Raw genomic sequence first — 25,778 nt, 5'->3', positions numbered from 1 at the left:
GAGAAAGTACTCAGGGCCTTCAAGTTACACACTATGAAAGGCAGTAACAAGTTTAATATTCAGAAACCTAAAGTATGTATCAGCAGCAGAATGGACCTAAAAATAAATGTCCATGTTTGTTTCAGTTCTATGAAGCTTTGAGTTTTTTGGATTTGTAGTACTGCTGTTTGTTGCATCATATTGCTGTAATTGTTTATATGCTTTAGATATTTTGAGGAAAGTTGATCTATAGTGTTACATCATATTCTATAAGGATGTTATGTGTTTGTATACTTTCTGCCCAGTTTGACCGATCTAACAGAAGTCAGCCTGTTTAAGGCTCTGATATCTATTCTGTATGACTTAAAGCAGTTATGACATGGTCTGATTTTCTCACCCAATAAAGGAATATTAAATGTATATACATATATATGTATACGTATATGTATATACATACACACACACACACACACACACACACACACACACACACAGAAACCTGCAACACCAAACATACATCTGTCCATCAACTATTCGAGAACCCTGGGTCCCCAGACCCAGGTCCTTGACATTTATACATAATGAAAGAAACAACAACAAAAAAACAAAACAACAACAACAACAAAACTAAACTAATTAGACATAATGAGCACAAATGTGCTGTTTGCATCTTTTATAAATTTTTTGAATGGCTACTAAGTATCATCAAAATATGTTAACTTGTCTTTGAGAAAATAAGTTATCCTTTTCCTTGCCTTACATTGTGCCAAAGAATTTATCCAAGCACCAATAGCAGGAGGATCTGATTTTTTCCAGTTTAATGCAATTATACGTTTTGCCTGTAATGTACAATAATCCATAAACTTAATTATATGGGCTCTTAGTTTAAGATTTTTAGGATAAATATGTAGTAGCAACATTTCTGCATCTAAAGCGATCTTTGTAGTTAAAATTTGGTTTATTTTGTTCATCACCTCCTGCCAAAATGCGCAGACAATTCTGCATTCCCATATACAGTGGAAAAATGTCCCATGGGCTTCTCCACATTTAAAACATGTATCTGGAATTCTGTTGTTATATTTGTTCAATTTCACCGGTGTTACATATGTTTGCATGATCCAGTTGTATTGTAATACCTTTAAGTTACTATTAATCAATTGTTTTTGTGATTTTAAACAGATTGACTTCCATGTATCCTCAGAAATATTGATATTTAAGTCATTTGAAGTCAAATTAAGCCTTTGTTACATTTTTTCAACATTAACTCTAGAGGAGTTAACTGGGATTAGGGTTAGAAATGAAGAATCTAATCTGCCTATATTAAACAAATCCATTTCGATCATCTTCTATCAGTAGCGGTTTTTGATACGGGCGACACGGGCGGTTGCCCGGGGCGGCATCACGGGCATCGGCAAAAAAAAAAAAAAATTGCTCGTACTCATGCTGCCCGACATCAGCCTGCGCATATTGGGAATGTCATAGGCACCGATCGGTTTTCTATCGCCCATTTGCTGGGAGTAAGGGCGCCCTCCGTTTGCGAGGTGCGCCTGCTGCTTGCGGCACAGGGAGGAGAGGCGGGGCGGCGGGAGATTCTCTGGCTGGCTGGAGCAGCATCTAATAATCAACTCGCAAAATAAAACAAAATAAAAACAAACCAACAAACACGAAAACACCAGACATTATGATACAGACTTATAATTTGCACCGGTGTTTTTTTCCAAATTCATTACGCGAAAAGTGAGCGCGAGAGCCCTCGGTGCGCCTGCTCGCTGCTGAAGTCAAAGTAAACTTTATTGTCATCTCCGCTACATACAGTCCAGTATATAGAGAGACGAGACGACGGGGCTCCAGTTACAGCGGTGCAAGTAAACAAACAATAAATATAAGAAGAGTAAGAAAATAAATATACGCTTTAGGACTCGGGGTAAAGGGATCAATGACAATTTAAAATTTACAGTTTGATGATTTAAAGTCTCACACACAATGCGTGGAAAGGGGAGGGGCCGGCTGCTTCCAAATAGAGCACATTTCATTCATAATGATCTAAATCCAAGCCCATTATGTATTCATGATCTGAATCCTGGGTTGTGTGAAATCCCAGAAATACACCTTAGACAAAGTGAATCTGTGAACTAAGGCGTAGGTCTATTAGGTTATGTTGTGGTGATCCTCGAGTTGGGGGATTTGTGTTCATACTGGAGTGCAAAATTAAAACTAATGGAAGATGGACAAGAAAAGTTCAAAGCCATCAGGTGCTTAGTTTAGAAAAAAGAGAAAAGAAGAGGAGAAGAAACGAACAAAAGATACAGGTAAGCAGATGTGTCATTGGATAATGGCAGGTCATCCTGAAACAATCAGAATCAGAATCATACTTTATTAATCCCTAAGGAAATAATGTGGATTACAGTTGCTCCAAGAAGAAATGGTAAAAATAGTAACAATAACAGACTAAACTCCAAACAATACATTATGTTACAGATTTTAATATTAATTAGTCATTGTCAGTTGTTGATTTGTCCTGTTTGATGAATTATGATGGCAGTTTGGTAGCTGTTTGCATACTATGCATACTCACTCTCTCTTCATATGTGTGTGTGTGTTTCTTTGGCGAAATTCAGTATGGTTCCGACAACAGTTTTATGTTAATGTAATATTAATCCTTAATATGTTTTATGTGTGTATGTGTGTGTGTGTGGGGGGGACTCCCTCAATGAGGCAGTAAGATTACCAGTATTAAAGCAATCTGTATATACATATCTAAGAGGGGCCGTCAAGGTCAATTGGGCGTCCTTTTGGCCAGCTGTTTTACCAGCATTTAGATAGTTTATAGCATCAAGAATTTGAATTTATTTATTTAAAAAGGACAGTGCAGTTTAACATAGTCCAAGAACAAAACATGAAACTGATGTGACGCACATAAGTTTATAGCCATTGCTAATTTTCAACAATTGTCCCTTGCTGGGCTTACAACAAAAATAGATACGTTATACAATAAAATATACATTTTCATAAAACCAAAATACATCATAAATACAACTACAATTAATAGACAATAAATTAAAAAATAAAAATCATTAATTAAAATGAATATTAATTTGCCTGTCAACATTTTCTTTGATTTCCTTAGAAATTTTTGGTATATCAATTTTATCTAGAAATAAAGATTGCATTGTAGTTGCGTTGTTGTATTCAGAATTATATAATGTTTCATAAAACATTTTAAATGCATTATCTCTGATGGGTCTACTGTAATATTTCCATTTGAAATGTCAAGGTTTGTAATTGCCTTTTCAGATTCCTGCTGTTTTATACGTCAAGCCAGGAGCTTGCTGGGTTTTTCACCTTGATCACAGAATTGTTGCTTTAATCTCAATAAATTTACAGCTGCTTTTTCGCTTGTCATTTTGTTATATTGCGTTCTCAATAGTAATAATTCTTTTACATTGTCCTCTTTATTTTGGCCTGATTGAAAGCTGGTCTCTTCTAACAGTTTTATTTTTTCTTCCAGATATTTTATCTTTTGATTTCTTTCTCTTGTTTTCTTACTAGTATAGCTTATGATTTGCCCTCTTAAGTATGCCTTGAAGGCTTCCCATCTCACACTTGCCGATGTTTGAATTGTGCTCAAAGTATTCATTAATTTGCTTGCCCCTGTGTCCTGTCTGGACCCAACTCCATTTAAAATGGTACATTTTCTCATGTTATACATTTGATCTGTTTTCTGTGTACTACTGTGTGCAGAATATGAGTATATGATTTTTAAAACTGAATTTGTATGTGGAATAAGAATATAGCTCAATGACTAACAAGTAACAGAGGTCATGTAAATTAATACTGTGTTTTTAATGTTACAATAATCTGAACTTTTAAAAAATATCACTTCACAACAAGGTGAATAGATATTACTAATACAACCATTTAATTTCACTTTTTGTTCTTTATTAAAAACACTTGCATTGGAAATGAAGTTAACTTTTCAGCACATTGTCCACTTTCATATAACCTGCATGGCAAGGACAGTGTTATTTCATGTAGAGGTGAAGAATCTAAAAGTGCTTCTTGTAGTCTGTCTTCTGGGATGTTTAGCTTCAACATGTGAGACTCCTGTCAGAAACATCCAGTGTCACATTATTAAGCAGTCTGAGCACAGCAATTATGAATTTTCCTTCCTATCTTTCCTTGACCTCAAGATGTCTTCTATTGAGGTCAAGACAAAGTAATTAGCAAACGCGTGTGCCTTTGAGATACATATGCAAGAAATCACATTGTTATTTGTTTTTTAGCAAACTTTTTATTAATTCATTGTACACAAAAGATATCAATCAGTACCAAAGCTGAACATGTAGAATTAATATATAAACAAAGTAAATTGATTTGTGTAATAACACAGTGTATACACAAGGGGACAGGACTTTACTTCCTGTAAGATTTTACTGTTTTAGCTAGACTGTGGTATTTTTGTTATTCTGTTTTCTTAGTATTAAAATCGTTCAACTCAGAGGGTAGTTTAAAAATTTTAAAAACACCACATAAATACTATATTATATCTTCAATAGAAATTGTAATAGCATGTATAAATGAACAGCTCTGGATGGTAGTTTATCCAACCAGACTTTTGGTCCAGCTACTTGTTGATACCAGTGCATCCACCTCAGCACGATAAACAACTGAGAAATTCTCTATTTATCAAAATAATGTCATTGTGTTTCAACTCAAATACTACTTTTCAAAGTGGCTCATTATGCTCCCTACAAATCTATTCATGTAGTACACATTCTTGACTTGTGCCATTTACCATGTTTTCTTTCAAATGTGGTCCTAGCTGCTGTATTTTGTGGACATTTACAATCTTTCCTGGCTCTGATAATACATAATAATATTTAAAAAAACGTATACAAGCATGAGACAAATGCCCAACAGAACAGGTTTTTCTGTGATGCCTAACAGTTCTCCCGGTGTTAGCTAGTTAACAGGACTGGCCTCATCATCTGTGCTAGCACAGTATTCTCCTTCTGTCTGAAATAAAAGTTTGACACTTACAGTGAAAGCTAGAAGTGCTAAAACTTTTTGACTGTTACAAATACAGCATCCAGATACTCATGGAGCACTCCACATACCTGTGCTTGATAGTTTGAATGCACTTATTCACCCACAATGATCACCATGGAAAGGGTGGGTCCATACAACAGCTGACATGAGGACAATATATTTATTGTCAGGAGCAATGGTAATGCAACTTCTAGCAATCTAGTTGTCAGCTACACTGACATAATAGGCAATGAGTCCTGTATATTCAGGACTCATATTCAGTGTATTCAAAAGCTCTACAAAATTTATATGGCATAATTCAGACAGTACATGGAAGTGTGCAAATGCAAATGTTGGCTCATTGTAATGTGTGGTGCACAGTATACCCACCAAGTTTACTTGCTGAATATTCATGGCATTCAAGAATTTCTTCTACATTTTTTATTTCAGTAAATTCATGAATCTGAATGATTTTAATATAAGTAAATAAAACAACTAAAATAGCACAATTTTGATAAGATGGTGCCCCTGACAACTGTGTCAACACCTACACATTCTCACAATGATTCAGGTCCTCTGCCAACATTGACACAGCTATTTATTATATTTCATTTTGCTGTAACATTTCTGGGGAAATTTGCCTACAAAGTAGAGCAGGAAATTATGTTAATGATACTCATGACACCTTATGGCCTGTAAACGGCCTGTATTTGTATAGCGCTTTACTCAGTCCCTAAGGACCCCAAAGCGCTTTACACTACATTCAGTCATTCACCCATTCACACACACATTCACACACTGGTGATGGCAAGATACATTGTAGCCACAGCTGCCCTGGGGCGCACTGACAGAGGCCTTACAGAGAGTTTAGTGTGAAACTGACTTGGAACACACAAAATTGAATGGGGTATGGGCTGATAATGCAAAAAAGACCAGCATGCTTATTACTCTGAAGAAATCCAAGAACACGCTGTCAAGAGTATTTCTAACTCTTCACAGTGGTGTCTGTGGATTATCCAGTGTAAAAGTTAGCTGTCTGCTTGTGAAAAACAAAATTTTTTAAGTTTGAGGAGCAGAAATGCAATGCACTACAGAAACATGTTTCTAAATTTCTGGGAAAGAAATCCAGACCTCCCTGTATGGACTATCCCAGTCCATACAGGGAGGTCTGGATTTCTTTGAACACACCTGTTTTGGCAAATTTAACTTTAGCTGTCCATTTCCTTCCTACAGTTTTCTATTAAACAGCTGATCTAACCAGACATATGTGCTGTCAGTTATGAGTAGTGTGCTCATAACTTCATAACTTGAGACTGGAAATATTTATTTGTACGTCTGATGATTAAACTGAATTTTTGTTGTTTCTGTATGACTAATGGACAGCTGAGGAAAATGACAGCTGTAGGAAAAAAAAGGCATAGATCTTTATAAATGCCACTATGGTATTTTGAACATGTTACATAATTGAAAGATCTTATGGTCTCACTGGTGCCCTGTTCCAACTGATATCCAACTGTTTGCTCTTCTGGACTTGTGAATTGTTTCAGAATTCTAACAATTTTGAAAGCAAAGTAAAACAAGCAAAGAGTCATTACACTTTAACTGAGAATCAAACTGCCTCAGACTATAACAAAACCATCTTCTTTTCTATGATGAGGAAACTGTAACCATCCTAAAGGTAAACCATAAAACTAAGGTAATAGCATGTTGCAGCATTTTGGCACTGCTAATTCTTATACTTCTGCTTTTTGGAAATGCACAGTACAATTGGATGGAAACCCAGCTACTTGCAGACAGACAGTGGTATCAGTCAGTTTCTTCAGGGATGATCATTAGCGTAACATCCCCATCCTTTCTCCTCACCAAAACAAAGAGTGAGGTGCTGTGCCTGATGGCATCGCTCACTTCCTGAGTGGTGTGGACAGGCTGTCCATTGATGCCAATGATGACGTCATGATCACTCATACCTCCCCTGCAGAGATATCAACACCATACCATCAATCACAAGCTGAAAAGGTGTGAGGAACTCTAAGGAAAACACCAGTAACTTTCACACAAGACAAGCCTGCTCCTGTGTCAGCCCGCCCCCCCCAACCCCTTCACTGATTGTAAATCTCTACACTGGCAGATATTTGCATGTTAGGTATGTACATTTGCTGATCGTCTTGCTGTTGGCAGGATGACAGTAGGTTAGTAAGTTACTAGACTGGCAATCCAAGTTGTCACTGTGAATTGACAGGTTGTGCTATAATGCTTGGATGTTAATCAACTGCTGTGTTCTGTGCAAAGCTTAAGGATTCAATGTCATGGGAGGACTATTAAGAATATAGAGTCTAAAGAAAGAGAGAAGGATTCTGTCTTCCATAAAAAAGATGTCAGGATTGCCTTTGGGAAGTGCAAGAATAATGAGTTTAATCTAAAGCCTTGAGAACGGCAAGAAATTTCTTAATCCACCCAGAAAGGCCTCCAAATGCCAGTTCACAGCAGATATTGTTACACTCTGTAAACCAGTACCAAAACAAGTCCCGTCTGTGCAGCTTTGCAATAAAAATAAGAAAATACATAAATAAATGAAGAGTGGCCCACAGCTGTGGTATCCAACTTTGAAAAGATTTAATCTGTAAAACAGTGTAGCATTTAGAATAACAATAGGAAAGTGTCTACAATAATCTCTACAATGTAGACTTAAAAAAACAAACAAAACCCATAACATTAAAGCTGCACTGGATATTATATTGAAGAAGCAATGCCTTTCCTGTGTAGTTTATAATGGGAAAGTTATGCTCAGATGAGTCCCCAGGAAATTTATCACCCAACTCTAAAGACTATGTTAGTATCTTTTAGTAAACATAGCACAATGGTGAGTGAGAAAACTATCACCTGTGATGAATCATAACAAAATATAATAATCAAACTTCTGATAATCAAAGATAATCAGGAGTCATCAAGGTGGATGTGATAAAAAAAGACTTGTTGGCTGAAAAATAGCCATCAACAAGATTCTGGAATTTGACTATTCTTCTCTTCAGAATTGGTAGAGTTCATTTTAATGTGTTGGTTTTCTGGCACAGACCCACAGTCCACAGATTTTTGTCAGGTTGGAGCTGGGTCTAATGTTAGCCTGCTTTATCCATGGATGTGTGTTTGAGAGCACTGAATTGTGTCCAAGTTTTAACTGTTTAACTATTGATTTAAGGTGAATCTGAAGAACTTGGATTTATTCAATATTCCACCTACTCTATGTAATGTTCCAGTGTATGCCGCGAATACAGTGTTCTCAAGTTTGAAAGCCCTTCAATTTTGGAGCTGTTCTTTCTTGGTTGACACCCCCTCAGTCGGTGTGATGTAACACTCGCTTCACTGTTGACGGTGACACTAGTGTTCCAGCCATTTCTAGTTCATGGCAGGCTCAAGCCTTAGTAATTCCTGGGTCTTAAATAATTTCCTCTTATCTGAGGAAGACAATTTGTGTCTTCTTCCAGACCTTGGCAAACTGGTGACACATACAAATAACTTGCACTTATTTACAGTTGTTTGACTGATGATTCTAAGCTTGAATCTAAGTTTGTGGGATGGCCATTTCAACCCTTTTGAAAATTTCTGGACTAGCCAAGTCAATCAATTTAAATTAACTCTACAAGTCTGCCAAGAAAGTGGTCAAATATCCTACCAGAAGCTTATTGATGGCTACTAATAATATCTGGTTAAATTGCAACTTACTAAGGGATATTTAACCAACTATTAGTGGAGGTGAATATATACTTTTCTAACTTATTATAATCATTTTTTTCTAAGGTGGAATGATTGTACAACATACATCTTGAAAGACTTGAAAACAAGAACTGGGTGCATAACCTCCATACCCAGGTTTTAGCATTAAAGTACATACTTGATTTTGCTTTGACATAATGATCTGAGATTTTTAATAAGGAATCATAAGAGTTTCAGAGTGAGACAGAGAGCATCATTAAGTTACCATGGTTACTCACTCCCCTGCACACACTTTGGGAGGAGAAAGAAGAGAGAGGGTGCTGCTGTTTGAGCCTGACATCACTCCGAACAGAATTCCTGATGTGATGTTTACAATATGATAATTGCCCTCAATATCAGGGGATAGCAGGAAATACCCACAGATCAGAGATGTGCATGAATCTCTGGCTCAGTGCGTCAGAGATGGCAGCCCTAACTTATAACAATAAACATTTTAGAAGCACTGAAAGCTCTAATGGCTCTAAAACAAGTTTGTGTCCGAGGCAGTGCCATCTTTTGCCCCATATTTGTCACATAAGCAACAGGAGGGAACTCCTTCTCCACTCTTCTTACATCACCTTTTTGTGCTGGAAGTTCTTTAGATGTTTGGCTACCACCAGATTAGCCTGCTTTGCAACCCAGCAGCTGGAGTCTCTGTTTTTTTAAATGTAGATTGTCAGACCTACACCAAGCAACAATGGAATCTAACAGGTGCAGGTGTTAAGTTGAATATGCTGCATGGATGCTTGACTATGATCTTACAATTAGGGCAGGTTGGTCAGGCAGAGATCTGATGCTATTCAGAAAATATCCAGAGCTTGATCTCGGGATGCCGAGTTCTAATAATAAATTTCGGCCCCCTACCTATTAATTTTCAAGCTACATGAAATATCCGTTTTTCACAAAAGAATAAATGTATTGCAGCACAATTCTTACCTGGATGCAGCTGTTCCAGGTATTACCTCATAGATGTAAACACCTGAGCTCACATCTGGAAATTCTGGCTCACGTTCCTTGAGATCTCGGATTAAACTGGACAATCATACAGCAACAGAGAAACAGGTTATCCCATTGGTTGAAATTTGTTTGATATCTCATCAAACAGCTACATTTTATTTCGAAATGACAAAAGTAATTATAGTTTTATGCAGTATTAAATACATGCCTATATATTTCAAAAGGGCAATAATTAGTACAAAAGGCGTAGTTCAGCTAAACCTCTGAGGGGTAGAAGTTATGCTTTTCTATTTTTTTTTACCAAACCTACTGAAATTCACTGTGCAAGACAACATTACAGGAATACCAGATAAGATTTTTTTTTTTTTTTTTTTAAATAAAATTGGTCAACTTTACTTTTATCTGGTTATTTTACCGTTTCTTCATATCTTTGATATCCATATTGCGATATTTACTGATCGATAGGTAATGGTAACTGCACATGCTACTTTTTAAAACTATAATTCCTATGAAGATGCTCCTTGCTAATTGGCCACTTATTTGATAATATAGACATTTGATATAATAAAGATATTTGTGATTTTCAAAGTAAAAAAAAGGAACTTTTTCCTACTTGGAGTTTTTTGTGTGATTTTAGATCCATAAGACAAAATGAAAACAAACTGTAAATTCAGACATGTGAAGTGCTGAAAAGAATGATGTCAAACAAGGCAACGTAAATAGTCTTCAAAGGTGAAATATAAAGATAAAATCAAAAGTAGTCAAAAACAGCCAATTATACCCTCCAGAGACTTAAAGATATGCTATCCACAAATAGAAGCAGGTTGTTACTTCAGCATTTTACATGAATCTGCACTTTTGCAGTCAGAGTCTGCTGGCCATTTAAAAAAAAAAAATAAGGTTTAAGGCACTGGTACTAGCTTAATTTAAAATGCAGGACAGTTTAGGAAAAATGAATTTTCCTTTACTTACGATGGTGTGAGCTGTACCATCCGGACACCTATGAATTTCTTTTTTGGTAGTGAATTTCCTGAGGGGACATAAACAAATATATGACAAATATATGACTTTGTCACTGAATAAATGTTATCATGAACTGAATTCTTGGAGGCTGTGACAAAAACATAAGATTCTGCTCACCGCTGGCTTGTCTGTTGTAGGAGTCGGCAAGAAACTGACGTATTCTGTCCACAGGGATGGCAAAAGAAATTCCAGCTGCCACTTTCAGAGTATTTATGCCTATTACATCTCCATCCTGTTAAAAACACAAAATAGAGGGGCAGCATTTCACAGTTTTGCCTCATGCAGAGAAAGAAACAGCAGTACTGTGTCCTTTTCTTCCACTGCACATAACACAACTCAGTGTCTATTAAGTGTTCTTTTTACCCACAATGCAAATCCTCAGTCTTGGTTATTGTCATAACTTATCTGTGTTTTCACAGCAAAGGACGATTTAAAAAAAATGCAGCATCTCGATGGCAACTATCCTCCTTTAGAAAAAAGTTGCATTTTTAGGGAAGGCGGGCTGAAGGCAGCAACCTTGATAAATGAATATACAATCTGTATGATTTTATTCCATAGTAACAATGCAAAGACCTCCATATTTGGGTCTTGTCCTAAAATATTTTGTGGGAGGCTTAATTTTGAACCTGAGGGAGCAGAGCAAAGATACTGGGTATTAAATAAAACAACATCATGACCTTAGTCCACACAGTCATAAATAAAACAAGAAAATCGCCTACATAGCAGCAAGCATAACAAACATGCAAATGGCCTGGTCTTATCTCTTTACACGTGACAGCACTATAAATCCTCTTACCAAGTTGACAAGCGGTCCACCAGAGTTTCCATACTATGAATAAGACAAAAAAACAAAAACATTTTCTTACCCGTTGTTCATTAAGAATGAAAACAAATAAAGGCAGTTAAAATGAAAGGCATCAATAGGTTTATAATGGTTATTCACTCACATTTATAATGGCGTCAGTTTGGATGTAGTCCATGTCAGAGTCCTTAAAGCCCAGTTCTAGGCTGTTGCGATTGGCAGTGCTGACAATGCCAGTGGTGACAGTGTTCTGCAGAGAGAAAGGGCTTCCTACTGCCACCACAAATTCACCTGGACGCAGGTCTGAGGACTGGCTGAGACGCAGCACGGGCAAGGGACCCTGCGAGTGAGCCACAAAGAGAAATGACAGCACCGGCCTAAGGACCACCTTGAATTTAGAAGGCTGGAGAGCCAGATCCAGGGACTGTCATAGCAGAGGGGTTTGATCCAAACAGAGGGTGAAAGGGCAGCCCAGGAGGTAATAGCTTAAAAGAGGGGTGGGGGAACTCCAGGCCTCAAGGGCCGGTGTCCTGCAGGTTTTAGATGTGTCCTTGATCCAACACAGCTGATTTAAATGGCTAAATTACCTCCTCAACATGTCTTAAAGTTCTCCAGAGGCCTGGTAATGAGCTAATCATTTGATTCAGGTGTGTTGACCTAGGGTGAGATCTAAAACATGGTTCGAATCTTATCTCTGGCTTTTCTGTTTGGAGTTTACATCTTCTCCCTGTGCGGGTGATCCAGCTTCCTCTCAAAGTCAAGAGAGAGGTTAATTGGCCATGGATGAAAGGTTAATAAATTGCTGTATGAATGGGCTGGGCTGGGCTGTAATTGGGAGAAACAACCTGCATAATGTGAACTCGAGTGGTGTTTTGTGATTGGACTTCAGTGCTAACCACATATTTTGGGCATAAGTGTCATTAGTGCATATTGCACCAGGACAGCCTGGGTCACAGGTCAATCATTTTTGTAATTCTATATCAGATCTTTAGTTGTGTGTTCTGGATACTCAGGTGAAGAGAGAAGCTGAGCTTTAAACTGATCACCACCTGGTGATGAGTTTGGGGGGGAACCCAAATAAAGTGAGGATTCACTCGGCGCGTCTGGCAAGATCACAAGTACCCACTTCCTGCTGAACTTTGACAGGATGCTGCAGTGGAAGTAATATTTTGATTATCTCCCCAATCCCACTGACATGCCTTTCATAGGGAAAGCAGAGTATGGAAGTGAGCGGGGTGACTCACCCACTACAGGGGGTGAGGTCACTTTGGCAATTAAACAGGTCCTTGGTGCCAGTGCCCCTGGCATGTATGAGATTTGCCCTGAATTCCCAAAGGTCCTGGGTGTTGTAGGGCTGTCTTGGTGCCACGCCTATGCAACATTGTGTGGATATCTGTGCCAATGCCTCTGCATTGGTAGACTAGGGTGATGATTCCCATCTTCGTGTAGAGGGGTGTCCTCTAAATATTGAGAGCTCACACCACTTAGGGTCTCTGGACAGGTCTACACTAGGGTACTACTGAGGAGAGTTTGTCCGTTAGTCAAACCTAGATTCAAGAGGAACAATGTGTTTTTTTGTCCTGGCTTTTATCCTCTTGAGATATTCGAGTGCGGAATTTGCCCAACCAGTGCCTCAGAAGATATGAGTTGCCCACTAAACCTGAGATAAACCAGTAATAAAACTGTTATACTTTTTTGTAAGGTTTCCACTGGTGAAATGATCCTTCCTCTGTGAAATTCAACTCATTCAGAGACCAACTGTTTATGGTCTCTCAAAACTAGTCCTGCAAGCAAAAATCACATTGTTGAATTTTAGAAAATCTTCCACTGTATAACTTGCTCCAGTCACTCACTTGTTCAAACATTATTAGTGGATCATTAGCAGTTTTCTTCTTTTTCTGTTGAGATTTTTGTTGATGTTGATGAAGGTTAACTATCACTGGTTGGAAAAGGTTGCCAAAGCCCTACGGTGGAAATGAGTGTTTAAAATGCATTTTTTTATACAAAAATATTTAGTTGTACGCCAAACTAAAATATGCTCCAGCTTGACTCTGCCTGGTTCCTCCTTTGCTAGGCTCACGCCATTTATCTCTAGTGTGGATTGTAATGCTTAATTTAATTTATAGCTGCACCTCCCGGGGTATGGGCCCTTATGTCACAACAAATATGCCTTTTAGGCAAGCTTTAGAACCCGTTCTACAAAGAATGTATCACAGAGTGTTAAAGCATTGTACAACTGTCACCACTCCCAGGTTTTTAAAAACAGAAAACTCCTTCACCTTTAGAGCAGTCAAATCCAGTGATGCTTCTCGTTAACTTCTGCTGATCTTGAGGTGCTCCTGTATTCAGATCAGCCCTAAAGATGTTAATCATGTGCTTCATGCTGAGTGCTGTCTGACTGAAGTGGTTGGGAATAGAGCACCTGCTACCATACAAAGCAGCCAGTTCTGTATGAAAAAGTCTAAGTTGTAACATGTTTTATTCAAAACCGCTCTTGTAAGTATACACACAAAAAATAGCTGGGGCTTTGAATTCATGATACATGAACAAATAACACCCCAAAGGAATTCAGTCTGCAAATTGGCCATGTTAAGGAACTGAGTCTAATTTTGGTAGGCAAAGGCCCTTGATGACTCTCTCACTGCTTTGCGTGGAGGATTAATACACTTTGATGTTAGCCTCTGATGACAAGCTACTCAGCAAGAGGAAACGCACCACTGATTTTGCCTTAAACCCTTGGGGAGCTCCACAAAAACAGCAGGACACTCACATCTGGATCGATTTTGATGAGAGCGATGTCCATCTTCTGATCCACATCCCTGACCGCAGCATCATAATGCACGCCGCTTTTCAACTCAACTTTTATCCGCTGTTTGTTGGCAAGCACGTGAGCATTTGTGACAATCCAGCCATCCTCTGACACTATAAACCCAGAGCCACTCGACACGGAGACATCCTCACTGGAAAATGGCACTCTGGCAGTAAAAAAAAAAAATGAATAGAAAAGGTCATTTTGCATCTAAAAGAGCATTCTGAAATGCTACTTCCTTTTTCTGCTTTGGTTTGTTTTACCTTTGAAAAAGCTCCAGGTGTACCACAGCTGGGACAATCTTATCCACCACATCTGCAATGAAGTTAAATTTGTAGCGTATACTTCCTGGATGCTGTGCCCCTTTTAGTATAAAAGAAAAGGCATAAAAGTTTTCAAAAAAAAAATTCTTTAATAGAAAAATGAAATTTTAAAACTTAAACAAACTTTATTTCCAAAACAGTCATGTATTGTTTAAAAGAAAGCAAGAAGCTGTAAAAATGGCTCCTTAGTCCATTAGTCCATTTTGGTAAACATCAAGCAACTTGAATAAATTTGTGCTGTACCTATCATCTCTGGGAAATGAATCCTGTTGACTTTGGTGTTCTCCATCTTCCAATCTCACTTTTGCCAAATTCAGACTGGTTAGGCAGATTTTTGATTCAAAATTAGCAGTGAGTTATAGAGTTATACAAAAGCTAACAATGATTATATGACTAAGGGTTGAAGCAAATATATATACAAAAATCCTCATAATGAATGGTAGCACACTGCTTAATGTTAACCATGTTATAACCTAGATAAGATATTTAGGTTTGTCACAAAATCAACCCAGACACCAACCCAGCCAGTATGACAAACACACAACAGTAAGGGACAGGACTAACTAGTTAACAGCGACTTAACTTTCAAAAGAACTCCAGAAATTGTCTGCTGGTAAACTGATCATGCATGGTTCTCTTAGACAGATGAAATAAATTAATAACTACTAAGCAACTCAGAATCTAGATGAATCTATTAGTCAGTCATCAGGTACTTCATCTCATAGTAAAAAGAGTCATACAAAGAGCTGGAAGCAACAAACATCTTCAGCTTCTGTTAATGTTTGGTCAAACTTAGTTATTACTAGGTAAGTTCATTACTGGTTTGTCTTATTAATGAACCCTTTTATAGATTTTTCATTTAAGCAGTAAAGCTTTTTTATGAGTATGTTTTTTAGGGTTTTGTCATTTTAGAGAGGTCTTAACTAGATCGAATGTAGTCATTTACTTGTTATTAAGTTGACTGCACTTTTGCTTACATTAGAGAAGCCGAGATGGGAGAAAAGGACATTATCTGCCCTGCAGTTGTTTTGCTGTGTCCGTGTTTCCTGGCCCTCCGCCAGAACACCTACACCTGTATGCACTAGTTTACTCAGTCTCCTATTCAGAATTCCAACATTTATATCAACACTATTGCTTTGTGTGTCTCTGAATCTGTGTATCATGTGACATGAAGATAATAGTTTAATCTACTATTTCATTATCAGACTTACAGAATACTTATCAGGCAAGTAGTGGCACATTATTGCTCCACTCAGAGCTTGTATGGTTTTTAATATTGGTGGGATCACAGACTTACTTACAAAAGCACACACAATACCCACCCATATGTTTTTGCTAATATAGCTTAGAAGCTTCCTATTGATCTGACACTTGAGTGCTCATGAAAGGAAATGGAATTTACCCTGCTTTGGAAAACAGTATTTTCCTCACTTGGGGGCAATATCTCCCAAGTTCTCCTTAGCTCGGTAAACAAACTTGTTGGTCTGAAGCTGCCAGGTTCTTGAGCTGATGCCGTGTTCGTTTGCACAAACAAACTTGTCTGTGCAGAAATGGTCTTAAATGCAAATGACAGTCTGTGTTTTTGCCAAAAGCTACTTTGGCAAAATGCCAACTATTTCTGCCTTTCTGAAAGCTCTTCCAACAAATCAAGAGTGAGCTCTGCATTGACAGGATAAATTTGTAGCTTTCAGTATCCTCTCAATTACACAAATGACACACAGCATTGCCAGCTTGTGTGTACCTCCATCTTCCATCAGATGAATACAGCTTACGTTTGATGATAAGCTGCTATTAAGTTTTCATATTGTCATCACACATTAAATTCAACATTTCTATCACAAATTTATACTGTAAATTATGTTTGTTAAACAATTTTGGGGGGCTTTTTATGGCTTTATTTTTGATAGGGACGGTGAAGACTAACAGGAAAGCGGAGGAAAGACATGGGGGGTCGGACTCGAACCAGCTGCTCTCAGCTGTGCGGCATATGGTCGCCTGCTCATCCCAGTGAGCTAAACCAGCGCCCAATAAATTATGTTTTTTTTTTTTAGCAGAAATTGTTCTTAGGCACTTCAAAAAAGTTGTAAAGTGAAAATTACATGCATTACCTGATGAATAGGGCTGTGTGATATGACCAGAATCTCATATCCCGATAAAAGACATTTCTCATCCCGACAACGATGTATATGGCAAAATAGTGCTTTTTCTGTAAATTCTGTGACTCTCGGGCAACTCGACTTGTGTGAAGTGTTTTCAGCTGGGCATTGTGTACCTGAAGTCGAGTGTTTTGACCGATGCATGAAACTATGTATTGTTAGATATAAGTTGTAACGGCCGCAATTTTCTTTGTGAGTATTTATTACATGGTGTGCTGTGGGGAAAAGCCTGTTCTAACAGTAAGGTTTATTTTGAGCACCGCTCTTCTTTTGCTTCTCATCCATAAACTCTCTCCATACTCTTCCACGTGATTTTTGCGTAGGTGGTAGAAGAGGTTTGTCATGTTTTACTCCGTGGTGGGGACCAGTTTGCAGCATAATTTCCATAGTACAGTTTTCTGGTCCGTGTCAGATTTTTCATAACCAAACCATGCCCATGCAGAGGTAGCCCCTCGTCTAGGAATGTCCTCGATTTGTTTTGACTGGTCCTTCTGTTTGGAGCTACCTGTTTCTGCCTCATCTTTAATGGCTATGCTGATATTCTCTGTGCCTGCATCCATGTGGTGACCATCCAAACAATGAAAAAAATAAAATAAACAGTGTATTTTGCAAAACCACAAAACAAATGACAGTGTATAATATGAAACAGCAGATGTTTTAATTTCGTCATCCAATATATTTCATCATATCGCACAGCCCTACTGATGAAGTAGTTTAACCTTTTGTTAGACCTGAAATATACAAATGCAAATAAAAACAATGTAAATTTAAAATAGCTTCCATAGAAATTTGGATCCATACTGTAGGGGCCATTATGCTGGCATAGTTTTGCAAGATTACAGCAAATCACTACAAAGATCTCATCCGTCACTCACATGCTATGACCTAAGCAATTACAACTCTCAACCCAACTGAATGATGTTTTAGATGGCACTTTCCATCATCGTAGTCATTATCATCAAAACACCAAATCACAAAGTATCTTGAAGGGATATAATTCCATCCTCTAGTTTCAGTCATGTTTTATTCATGTAACTTAAAGTGCTTTACAAGCCACTGAAGATATGCTCCTCTGTAAATAACGCCCATATTACCTGGTATTCTACACACAGCCAGTAAGGAACACAAATAGTTCAAGAGTCAAGTGAGCACTATCTGTTTAGTTGATGCTCTTTCTCTCTCTCACTCTCACACACACACAATCTTCATCTTGTATCAACAGAAATAGTAGCTGTAAATATGCCAACATTTCTCGCCTGTCTGCTTCCTGATCACCTTGGTTACAGCAGAGGAAGGTGATGAAATGTAGCGAGAGGACTCCCGACATACACACTGTTATCTGCAAGTTATAGGGCAGCAACTGTCCTCATTTTATCTTATGTAGACTGCTAGCAGTGAGGTCATCAGCAATTTCTGATATAAATTCACTTCACATTTTTCTTTACCCAAGTGCTAGTTACTATCAGAATATTCAATTTAATATATTAGTTAAGTCCTAGTATTAGTCAGTAATGAGTGCTTATGATCAAGTGGCATATTTGGCATTTTATATTAATGATTAGAGCAAAAGAGAAGGCATAGACTGTATAGAAAAGATGGATGTAACTTCGAGGTCTGAAGTCTGAAACCAAAGTACAATTGACTTAAACCTGCTTACTTTATAATGACCAGTAGGGGGCCACATTTGTTGTTGCAAAAAAAACCTTCCAGAAAATTCTTCAACTAGTAGTTTCAATTCTTATTAAATACAAAATTAATTACATTCATTTGATAGTGTTGTCATTAACGTCATGTGCCACCTATAGGTCGTATTAATGGGACTTATAGGCAGCACTGAGGTGCAGTAGTTAGCAAATGTCACTTCACAGAAGGAGAAGCTCCACCAATCAGTGGAATTACTGACTCAAAGAGATATTGTTAGGCTGAGCATTCCTTCTTGGAATGGTTATACCCAGGACCTAGTAGCTGTATGACCTTTCTGTATGGAGTTTGGATGTTCTCCCTGAGCCACTGGTTAGCCATTTATGTTATATTTGGTTAAAATCTGGTTCAAAGTTCACAGAACTCTTGGACTGAAAACTTAGACTGTCTTCAAAAATTTCCCTGAGACTACATGAACTCGTACATCTGATGATGAACAATAAGACTGTGGATATATGGCAACGTAAGGAGATTCAGTATGTGGAAGACTGTTATGAAAGTGGACATGTTGTGTCCTTTGAACAACTGAAGAGCAAATCCCCAACATGATCTTTTTTAGAGCAAGCACAGGCCCTGAAATTGCTATGACTGATGCAGAGACTTGTTCATCACATTACAGGGCAAAAATGTATTTCTAAAGCATGATCTGTGTTACAGAATCAGAGTCCAAAACCAGCTTTGCAAAAATCAAGAGTGACTATATAAACTTATGAACGCTTCGGGTCAGATTTATGCTATAATAGTTTGTCAGCTACAGTTAATTCCAAATGCAGACTTGCCTTTATCAGCTCACAGCTCACAGCTCCACAGAAATTACATAAATCCAAACCTAAATTTTCAGATATGTATTTTAAGTGTGGTTGACAAGCTGCATTAGTCTGTTTTGTATTGGAGCATTCAGGTATGCATGGCAGTCTAAATAAAGATTTTAATAAGATAAATGGTAGCTTAAGGCTAGATCAGTCCTGATGCTGGAAATATAACAACAGAAGTCATCCAGTGTGCTATCATATACATGTTTAGATTACGTAAGAATCATTTTATTTTGAAATATTATTGTGACAGCTATACAGAGATTTGCAGGAATTTATCATTGCAAAGTTCATTCATTGGTCTAGCTGGCTTTTGAAAAGACAGACCTTTCACTGGGCAGCAGTTGGTAGTAGTGACACATGAAGAAATCTAGTGATAGTAGGCCAACATAGACAGTGAAGCCTTTGCTAAAGAAAAAGTTCTACTTAAGACTACATGTAAATTTCTGGGGCAGTTTAAGCGTGGCTGTACTAGACCATGGTAACAAAGAATAAAACAGTGATGGCCTGTCCACAACCGCTTTCATCATTACATCAAAGGCACATTACTTGCTGCACTGACAGTGAACATTAAATACTGAATGTAGACTGAAAGCCTGGGACTATCTTAAAGGAATTTCTTGGGATACTAAGTTGTCTATTTAGAGAGGTCTTCCGTGTTATACCCACAAGATAAAAGATTTCAATTTGAGATATACAGACAGGTGAAAAAGCAAAAGACTCAACTAGGGTAGTTAAGTCTTTGCAGTTTTGTTCCATGCTACGCACAAGACTTTTTGATGCAGGCAACTGCAAGTAACAAATAAAGGCATTCATTCATCCCTGCTTAGCATTTTGTTAGATTTCATGACGCATGCTGGGGAAAACTGAGTGTCCCCATCTCCACTTCTTCCATTAAATAAATGGCAGATACCAGATACAAGAGTTTCCTCAGTTTAGGGTAAATCTAATTGGATGTGAATGGATTACTTTGTGCTGTGCAGCCTTCCTTTGTGATATATTCTGATTTATACCGTTCTACTCACATGCCACAAAGGAGGTCACATATCTATGATGCCAGTATCTGAGCAAAGTGAAGGCTATATTTAATCCTTCTGACAGGGATATTCCCATCTCCTTTTTGCTATATTTTATATTTTACGGCCTCATCTACATTGTCAGTGCTCAGAGATTTGCATAAACCAGCTTGCATAGGCGAGCAGTTGGAGGTCTAATGCATGAAGTATTCTCTCACCTCTTTAGAAGGCTGTGATAAAATGTGCAACTGAAAATGGATAGGACAGGAAAGGAAAATGAAGAGGATATATTTGGGTGGCAGTGTGGCGCTGGGTTTCTCTCAGGAGAACGAAAAGCCATCAGTGGAGAATTTGAGAATGCACTGTTTTATGTCACATGAATATGCAGAACATTATGAGGCTCTCTATATCAGCATATTCCAGGAAGACAACTTTTCCCAAGGTAGATGATTTCGAGTCCGACACATTCTGGGGAATGATTTATTAGCTTTATGAGTGAAATTAAAAAGCACAGGTGATGATGAGTGGCCATGAACCACAGAAATAGAAAAATCTGAGATTTACAGCAATCTTCAGCATCACAGGAGCAGCAACAGACCAGCTGAGGCTTAACATTTAAATAAATCCAAGAAATGTGAATCCTATACCCCCCCATAATGCAACATCAGTCACTGCTTTTCTTTAGATGACTTTGCCAGATGTCTATTTAACCCTTGCTAAGAAGATACCACCCTCTCCCCCTAAATTTGGCTAAAAAGTGAAGGAAAATCGTTGCCTCCTCAACACCTCTGCAAACTCCTTTGACAATTTATGGATTAGAACTCAGAATCTTCTTGCTATGCAGCAGCAGTATTAACCATTGTGTCATCACTAGTATGTGGGAACAGTATGTTTTGATTGTCCACAGGGCCATACAAATAATATCACCAGGCAACACACAATGAGAAAACCTACCATCCCAGGAGAGACAGAGTTTTGTAGTTATGTAAGCACTTAAGTGGAACTCCCACACACACACTTGCTTTCCCCAGAAATATTTATTAAATCACAGCATTTCTGTCTGTCTGACTAATTAAAAAAAACATCTCAGCAGTAAGTGGGCAGAATTTTGTCCTCCAAAGCATCTGATCTGCCACTCATTTTTGAAAGTTCCAACTCTGAACCCAGTTTAAGCTGATTTTAGCCCTGATGTTTGTACAGTAGACCATTTTGACATCTAGTCAGCAGAAAATGGCTCAGTGGGTTACTGAACCAATTTCTGAGGTTGAGTTGTTAATTCGGGCTCCAACCAGTCCAGTTTGGGAGTCTCATTCTTTATGATCCACATGCTTGATTTGGCCAAGAATTTACACCAAATGCCCTTCCTGACACAGCACTCCCCATTTACCCTGGCTTGGGACTGGCAACTAGGAGTTCACTGGCTTGTTGCCCTCCTGTTCTTGGGTTTATCAAAAGATGGATACACTGTGGTCCTAAATGGATGGTTGGTGGTAAGAGGCTTGTCCAGAAAATTTCATCAAAAACTCAACATAGTGCTAAACTGGGTGACATCACTGTATCCATCTTTTATACACAGTGTATAATAGCAACAGAACTTCTGCATTGTCAGAAACACTGGTGTTAAGGAAAGATATGCTGTTCAACATCATTACCTTGTTAAAGTCTAGAAACCTCAACTGTGTACTTTTAAGAAAAGTTCCCAAGTTTTCTGAAGTTCATATGTGAAAAGTGATTGCTATTACACAGCTATAACATTGCTTATACTACTCTATTAACTACACTGTATAATTTAGTTCATCTTTATCAAACTATTCATCCGACTTAATTAGCAGAAAAGTATAACGTAAAGAGAAACAGAAGTATGAGGATGCATTTTTAATTTGGTTCATTATCGATTTTATGTAAAAAAAAATTTAAAAAACAAACCCTTTGTGCAGCAGAAGTAGGTTAGCCCCTTTGTTTAGAGGCTACTGTGTCATCACGTGTCATGACATGCACTCTGGCTTCTCTGAAATCACTTATGTTACTTTCCCTGCTCCACAGAAAATGTTTTTATAAGATCATTCTTCAGTATTATTCACAGTTTTAACTTTAACTTTTACAATTTATTCTTCTTTTTGCTGTTTCATATCAGTTATACACAGATTTCTTATTAAAGAAAAAATGAAAGAAAGAGGAAAACGTCAAAGATGGGATATTAGACCAAAGCTAATATCCCACAGCTTACCAGAGTCGCACCGACCCCTCTGGATTAAAAACACTGGCGAGGTCTCTCCGAGCTCGGCTCTCCTGTTCTCGGCTCTCAGGCGGCAGATGCTGGGGTACGTCCTGCCGTCGCTGCCACACACCGGGCCGGAGGAGGCACACACGCACAGGCTGTGGAACCCTCCGGCTTTCCCCGGGCCTGAGTCGCACCGTAGCCCGTTACCGCAGGACAGGTGGCCGCTGCTGCGCTTCCCGCACGCTTCACCTTCCCCGGCCGCACACACCACGCAGCAGCCGCAGATGTCCTTCACCTGGCCGTAGTAACACGCGTGCGGTGGGGCAGGACACTGAGAGGCGGCACACACCTGTGGGCAGGTTTGTCTTTCTCTTAGCAGGCCTGCATGGACTGCAGAGAACACGAGCGTGAGGTAAGCGAGGCTCTTCATCGTGTGAAGAATCAGTTTGCAGCAGTCTCTGTGCTCTTAAAGAGGCTGCAGGTGTAATGCAGCTGCTCTTCTTACAGCCCCCAGCACTGACGGCAGTGAGGTTCGAGTTGCAGCATGCTGCTCCTGGCTTCTACTTCGTATTGCTGCGTGCTGTATCACATTACAGTTTTTTACAGACGCTAGGACACATTTTGCAATACTTAGGTCACTTTTGCAAAACTCCTCACACAGTGAGCACAACAGAAGTCTATGTGGGCTAAACTGAGGATCAGTTATCATTGTTTTGGCACAAAATGCATTCAATGACTACATCTCTCAAATTTCATGAATTATTTTCTCACTCAGACACAACAACTGCCAAAAATCTTTGTACGTACAGGACATTTTGCATGTACTTACATACTGTTTTCAAAACTGTTAAACTTATGGTCAAAACAATAACATAATGCAAAACTGAATAAGACAGCAAAATTCAACAGCAATATTTTATTGAAACATATTTTAAATCTAAAAATGCAGTTTAACCAGCCACAGCTGATTCTCATTGTAGATGAACATCTACACAGGTGTTACTCCTTCAATTTCATTACAAAAGGAGACAACTGCTGAATAGGTTTGTTTTGTGATGTAAACATGGACCCAGCCAGAAATGGAGAAGTGGCTGAAAGAGGAAGAAGAGTGGCTGGGAGGGGGCGAGGAATACGTATGCGTGGTGGAAGAAGAATAAGAGGAAGATCAAGAGCTGTAGTCGCAGATGAGATCAGAGCTACTGTAATTGATCATGTAGTAAATCATGGTCACTCGATGAGAGAGGCTGGTCAGAGAGTGCAGCCAAATCTGCAACGCTCTACAGTGGCATCCTTTGTTAGAGTTTTCCGGCAAACCAACAGGTAACTTGTATTCTGCAAGGGCATTTGCACATTTCAGAAGTAAATAAGCTTTTGTGTAATTGTTGTTGCATTTCTGCTTAGGACTCAATGGTTACCTCACACAGGAGGGAGAGGACTGATGTTCACTGATGTGCAGGAAACTGCCATTGTTGATATGGTCATCAGAAACAATGGGATAAAACTCACTGAAATTAGACACAGAGTCTTGGCAGACAACGTTACTTTCGCAAATATTCACAGTGTAAGCATAACAACAATTTCTAGAGTCCTGAAAAAACATCAGGTCAGGATGAAACAGTTGTACACTGTGCCTTTTGAGAGGAACTCTGAACATGTCAAGCAACTCAGGAACCAGTATGTCCAGGTAAGATCACAAAAAAATACAGATCTGTTTTTGAACAAAACCAAACACACACAAAGACAATTTTTACAAATTTACTACTGTAACAGCTTATGTTGCCTTGTGGATTTATGTTAGAGAGTCATGGAGATTGAAGGCAGGCAAACACACCACATTTTCATCTTTGTGGATGAGGCAGGTTTCAACTTGGCCAAAGCACGGCGACAAGGGAGGAATGTGATTGGGAAGAGAGCCACAGTGAATGTCCCGGGCCAGAGGGGTGCCAGCATCACAATGTGCGCAGCAATATCCACTGATGGACTGCTGTTACACAGACCACTAATTGGGCCATACAACACTGAACGGCTCCTTGCGTTCCTGCATGATCTCTATGGAAGGGTTGTGCTAGGTGAGGAAAGGGATGCGGAGAGAAGGAATCAGCCAACATTTATAATTGTATGGGACAATGTGGCATTTCATCACTCCCGTGCAGTCACCTAGTGGTTTGCAGCCCATCCCAGAATGGAGTCTCTTTTCCTCCCACCTTACTCTCCATTCCTCAACCCCATAGAGGAATTCTTTTCCTCATGGCGGTGGAAGGTTTACGACCATCATCCACATGATCAAATGTCCCTCCTGGATGCAATGAATGCTGGATGCCTGGAGATATCAGCAGAAGATTGCCAGGGATGGATCAGGCATGCCAGAAGATTCTTTCCTAGGTGTATTGCCCTAGATGACATAAGATGTGATGTGGATGAGAACCTGTGGCCAAATGGAGAAGACCGAGTAGATTAGCATTACTATTGTATGTGTATCAGTGGATGGTGTGTATACAAATTCTTGTATTTTGGGATTACTTAGTGCAAAAAAATAAGAATACATAAACAAATATTAACGAATTCTGCATGATGTCTGATTCATTCCAGTAACATATATTGAAATTATGAACAGAGATGTGTCCTTGTTTTACACAAGGAAACACTGTGTAATGCTACATGTTGTTAGTGTTTTTTAGGTCATTGTTTTGTGGGTGACAAAGTGTTTGTCGGCTGTCAACCTTTGCTAGTGTTCTGGAAGAATGAGTTTATTTGAGACCTGAATAAAGTGTTTTGGTAGTTGTAGTGCATTTTGAATGTGAAATGAACTGCTTTGCCAAGCTGAGGGTCAGTTAGGAGAATTGTGTGAAGAGTTTTGCAAAAGTGACCTAAGTATTAAGAAATGTGTCCTAGCGGCTGTAAAAATCTGTAAAGGACAATGGAATGCAGCTGCAGCACGGTTCATGGTATATGTATGTGGCTTTTGTGTGGGAAAGCAAGGGTGATGTAGGGCCTCCAATTAATGGAGATAATAATGCAAATGATGATAAATGGAACAAAACGTTTTTGTCTTCAGTCTGTGGTGTATAATTAGAGCGCAGGATTTTAATACTGCAGTGAGCCAGAAGGCCAAACAGATCAGTACTCACAATTACAAGTAAATGCATCATTTAAAAATTTGTTTTTATCACTTGTCACACTTTCCACATCGATATGTGTATC

At 38.6% G+C, this 25,778-nt stretch overlaps 2 protein-coding genes across 2 annotated transcripts; one reads left to right on the top strand and one right to left on the bottom strand.

Annotated features, from left to right (window-relative positions):
- Positions 1–3,910: 3,910 nt before the first annotated feature.
- Positions 3,911–23,135, bottom strand: htra4 (HtrA serine peptidase 4). The gene is made up of 10 exons (XM_003458999.5): positions 22,584–23,135; positions 14,612–14,711; positions 14,310–14,514; positions 11,685–11,879; positions 11,534–11,566; positions 10,855–10,969; positions 10,687–10,744; positions 9,694–9,789; positions 6,196–6,979; positions 3,911–6,138 (listed from the first exon to the last, which is right to left on the bottom strand). Exons 1-9 carry the CDS (start codon positions 23,005–23,007, stop codon positions 6,814–6,816), a joined length of 1,392 nt encoding a protein of 463 aa, XP_003459047.1. The 5' UTR covers positions 23,008–23,135; the 3' UTR covers positions 3,911–6,138; positions 6,196–6,813.
- Positions 23,136–23,221: 86 nt separating this feature from the next.
- LOC109204545 (uncharacterized) lies at positions 23,222–25,778 on the top strand. The gene is made up of 3 exons (XM_019365616.2): positions 23,222–23,897; positions 23,979–24,261; positions 24,376–25,778. Exons 1-3 carry the CDS (start codon positions 23,641–23,643, stop codon positions 24,736–24,738), a joined length of 903 nt encoding a protein of 300 aa, XP_019221161.1. The 5' UTR covers positions 23,222–23,640; the 3' UTR covers positions 24,739–25,778.

Source organism: Oreochromis niloticus, linkage group LG12, assembly GCF_001858045.2.
Source record: "Oreochromis niloticus isolate F11D_XX linkage group LG12, O_niloticus_UMD_NMBU, whole genome shotgun sequence".
Classification (NCBI taxonomy): Eukaryota; Metazoa; Chordata; class Actinopteri; order Cichliformes; family Cichlidae; genus Oreochromis; species Oreochromis niloticus.
This window is presented reverse-complemented; position numbering and strand designations above follow the sequence as displayed.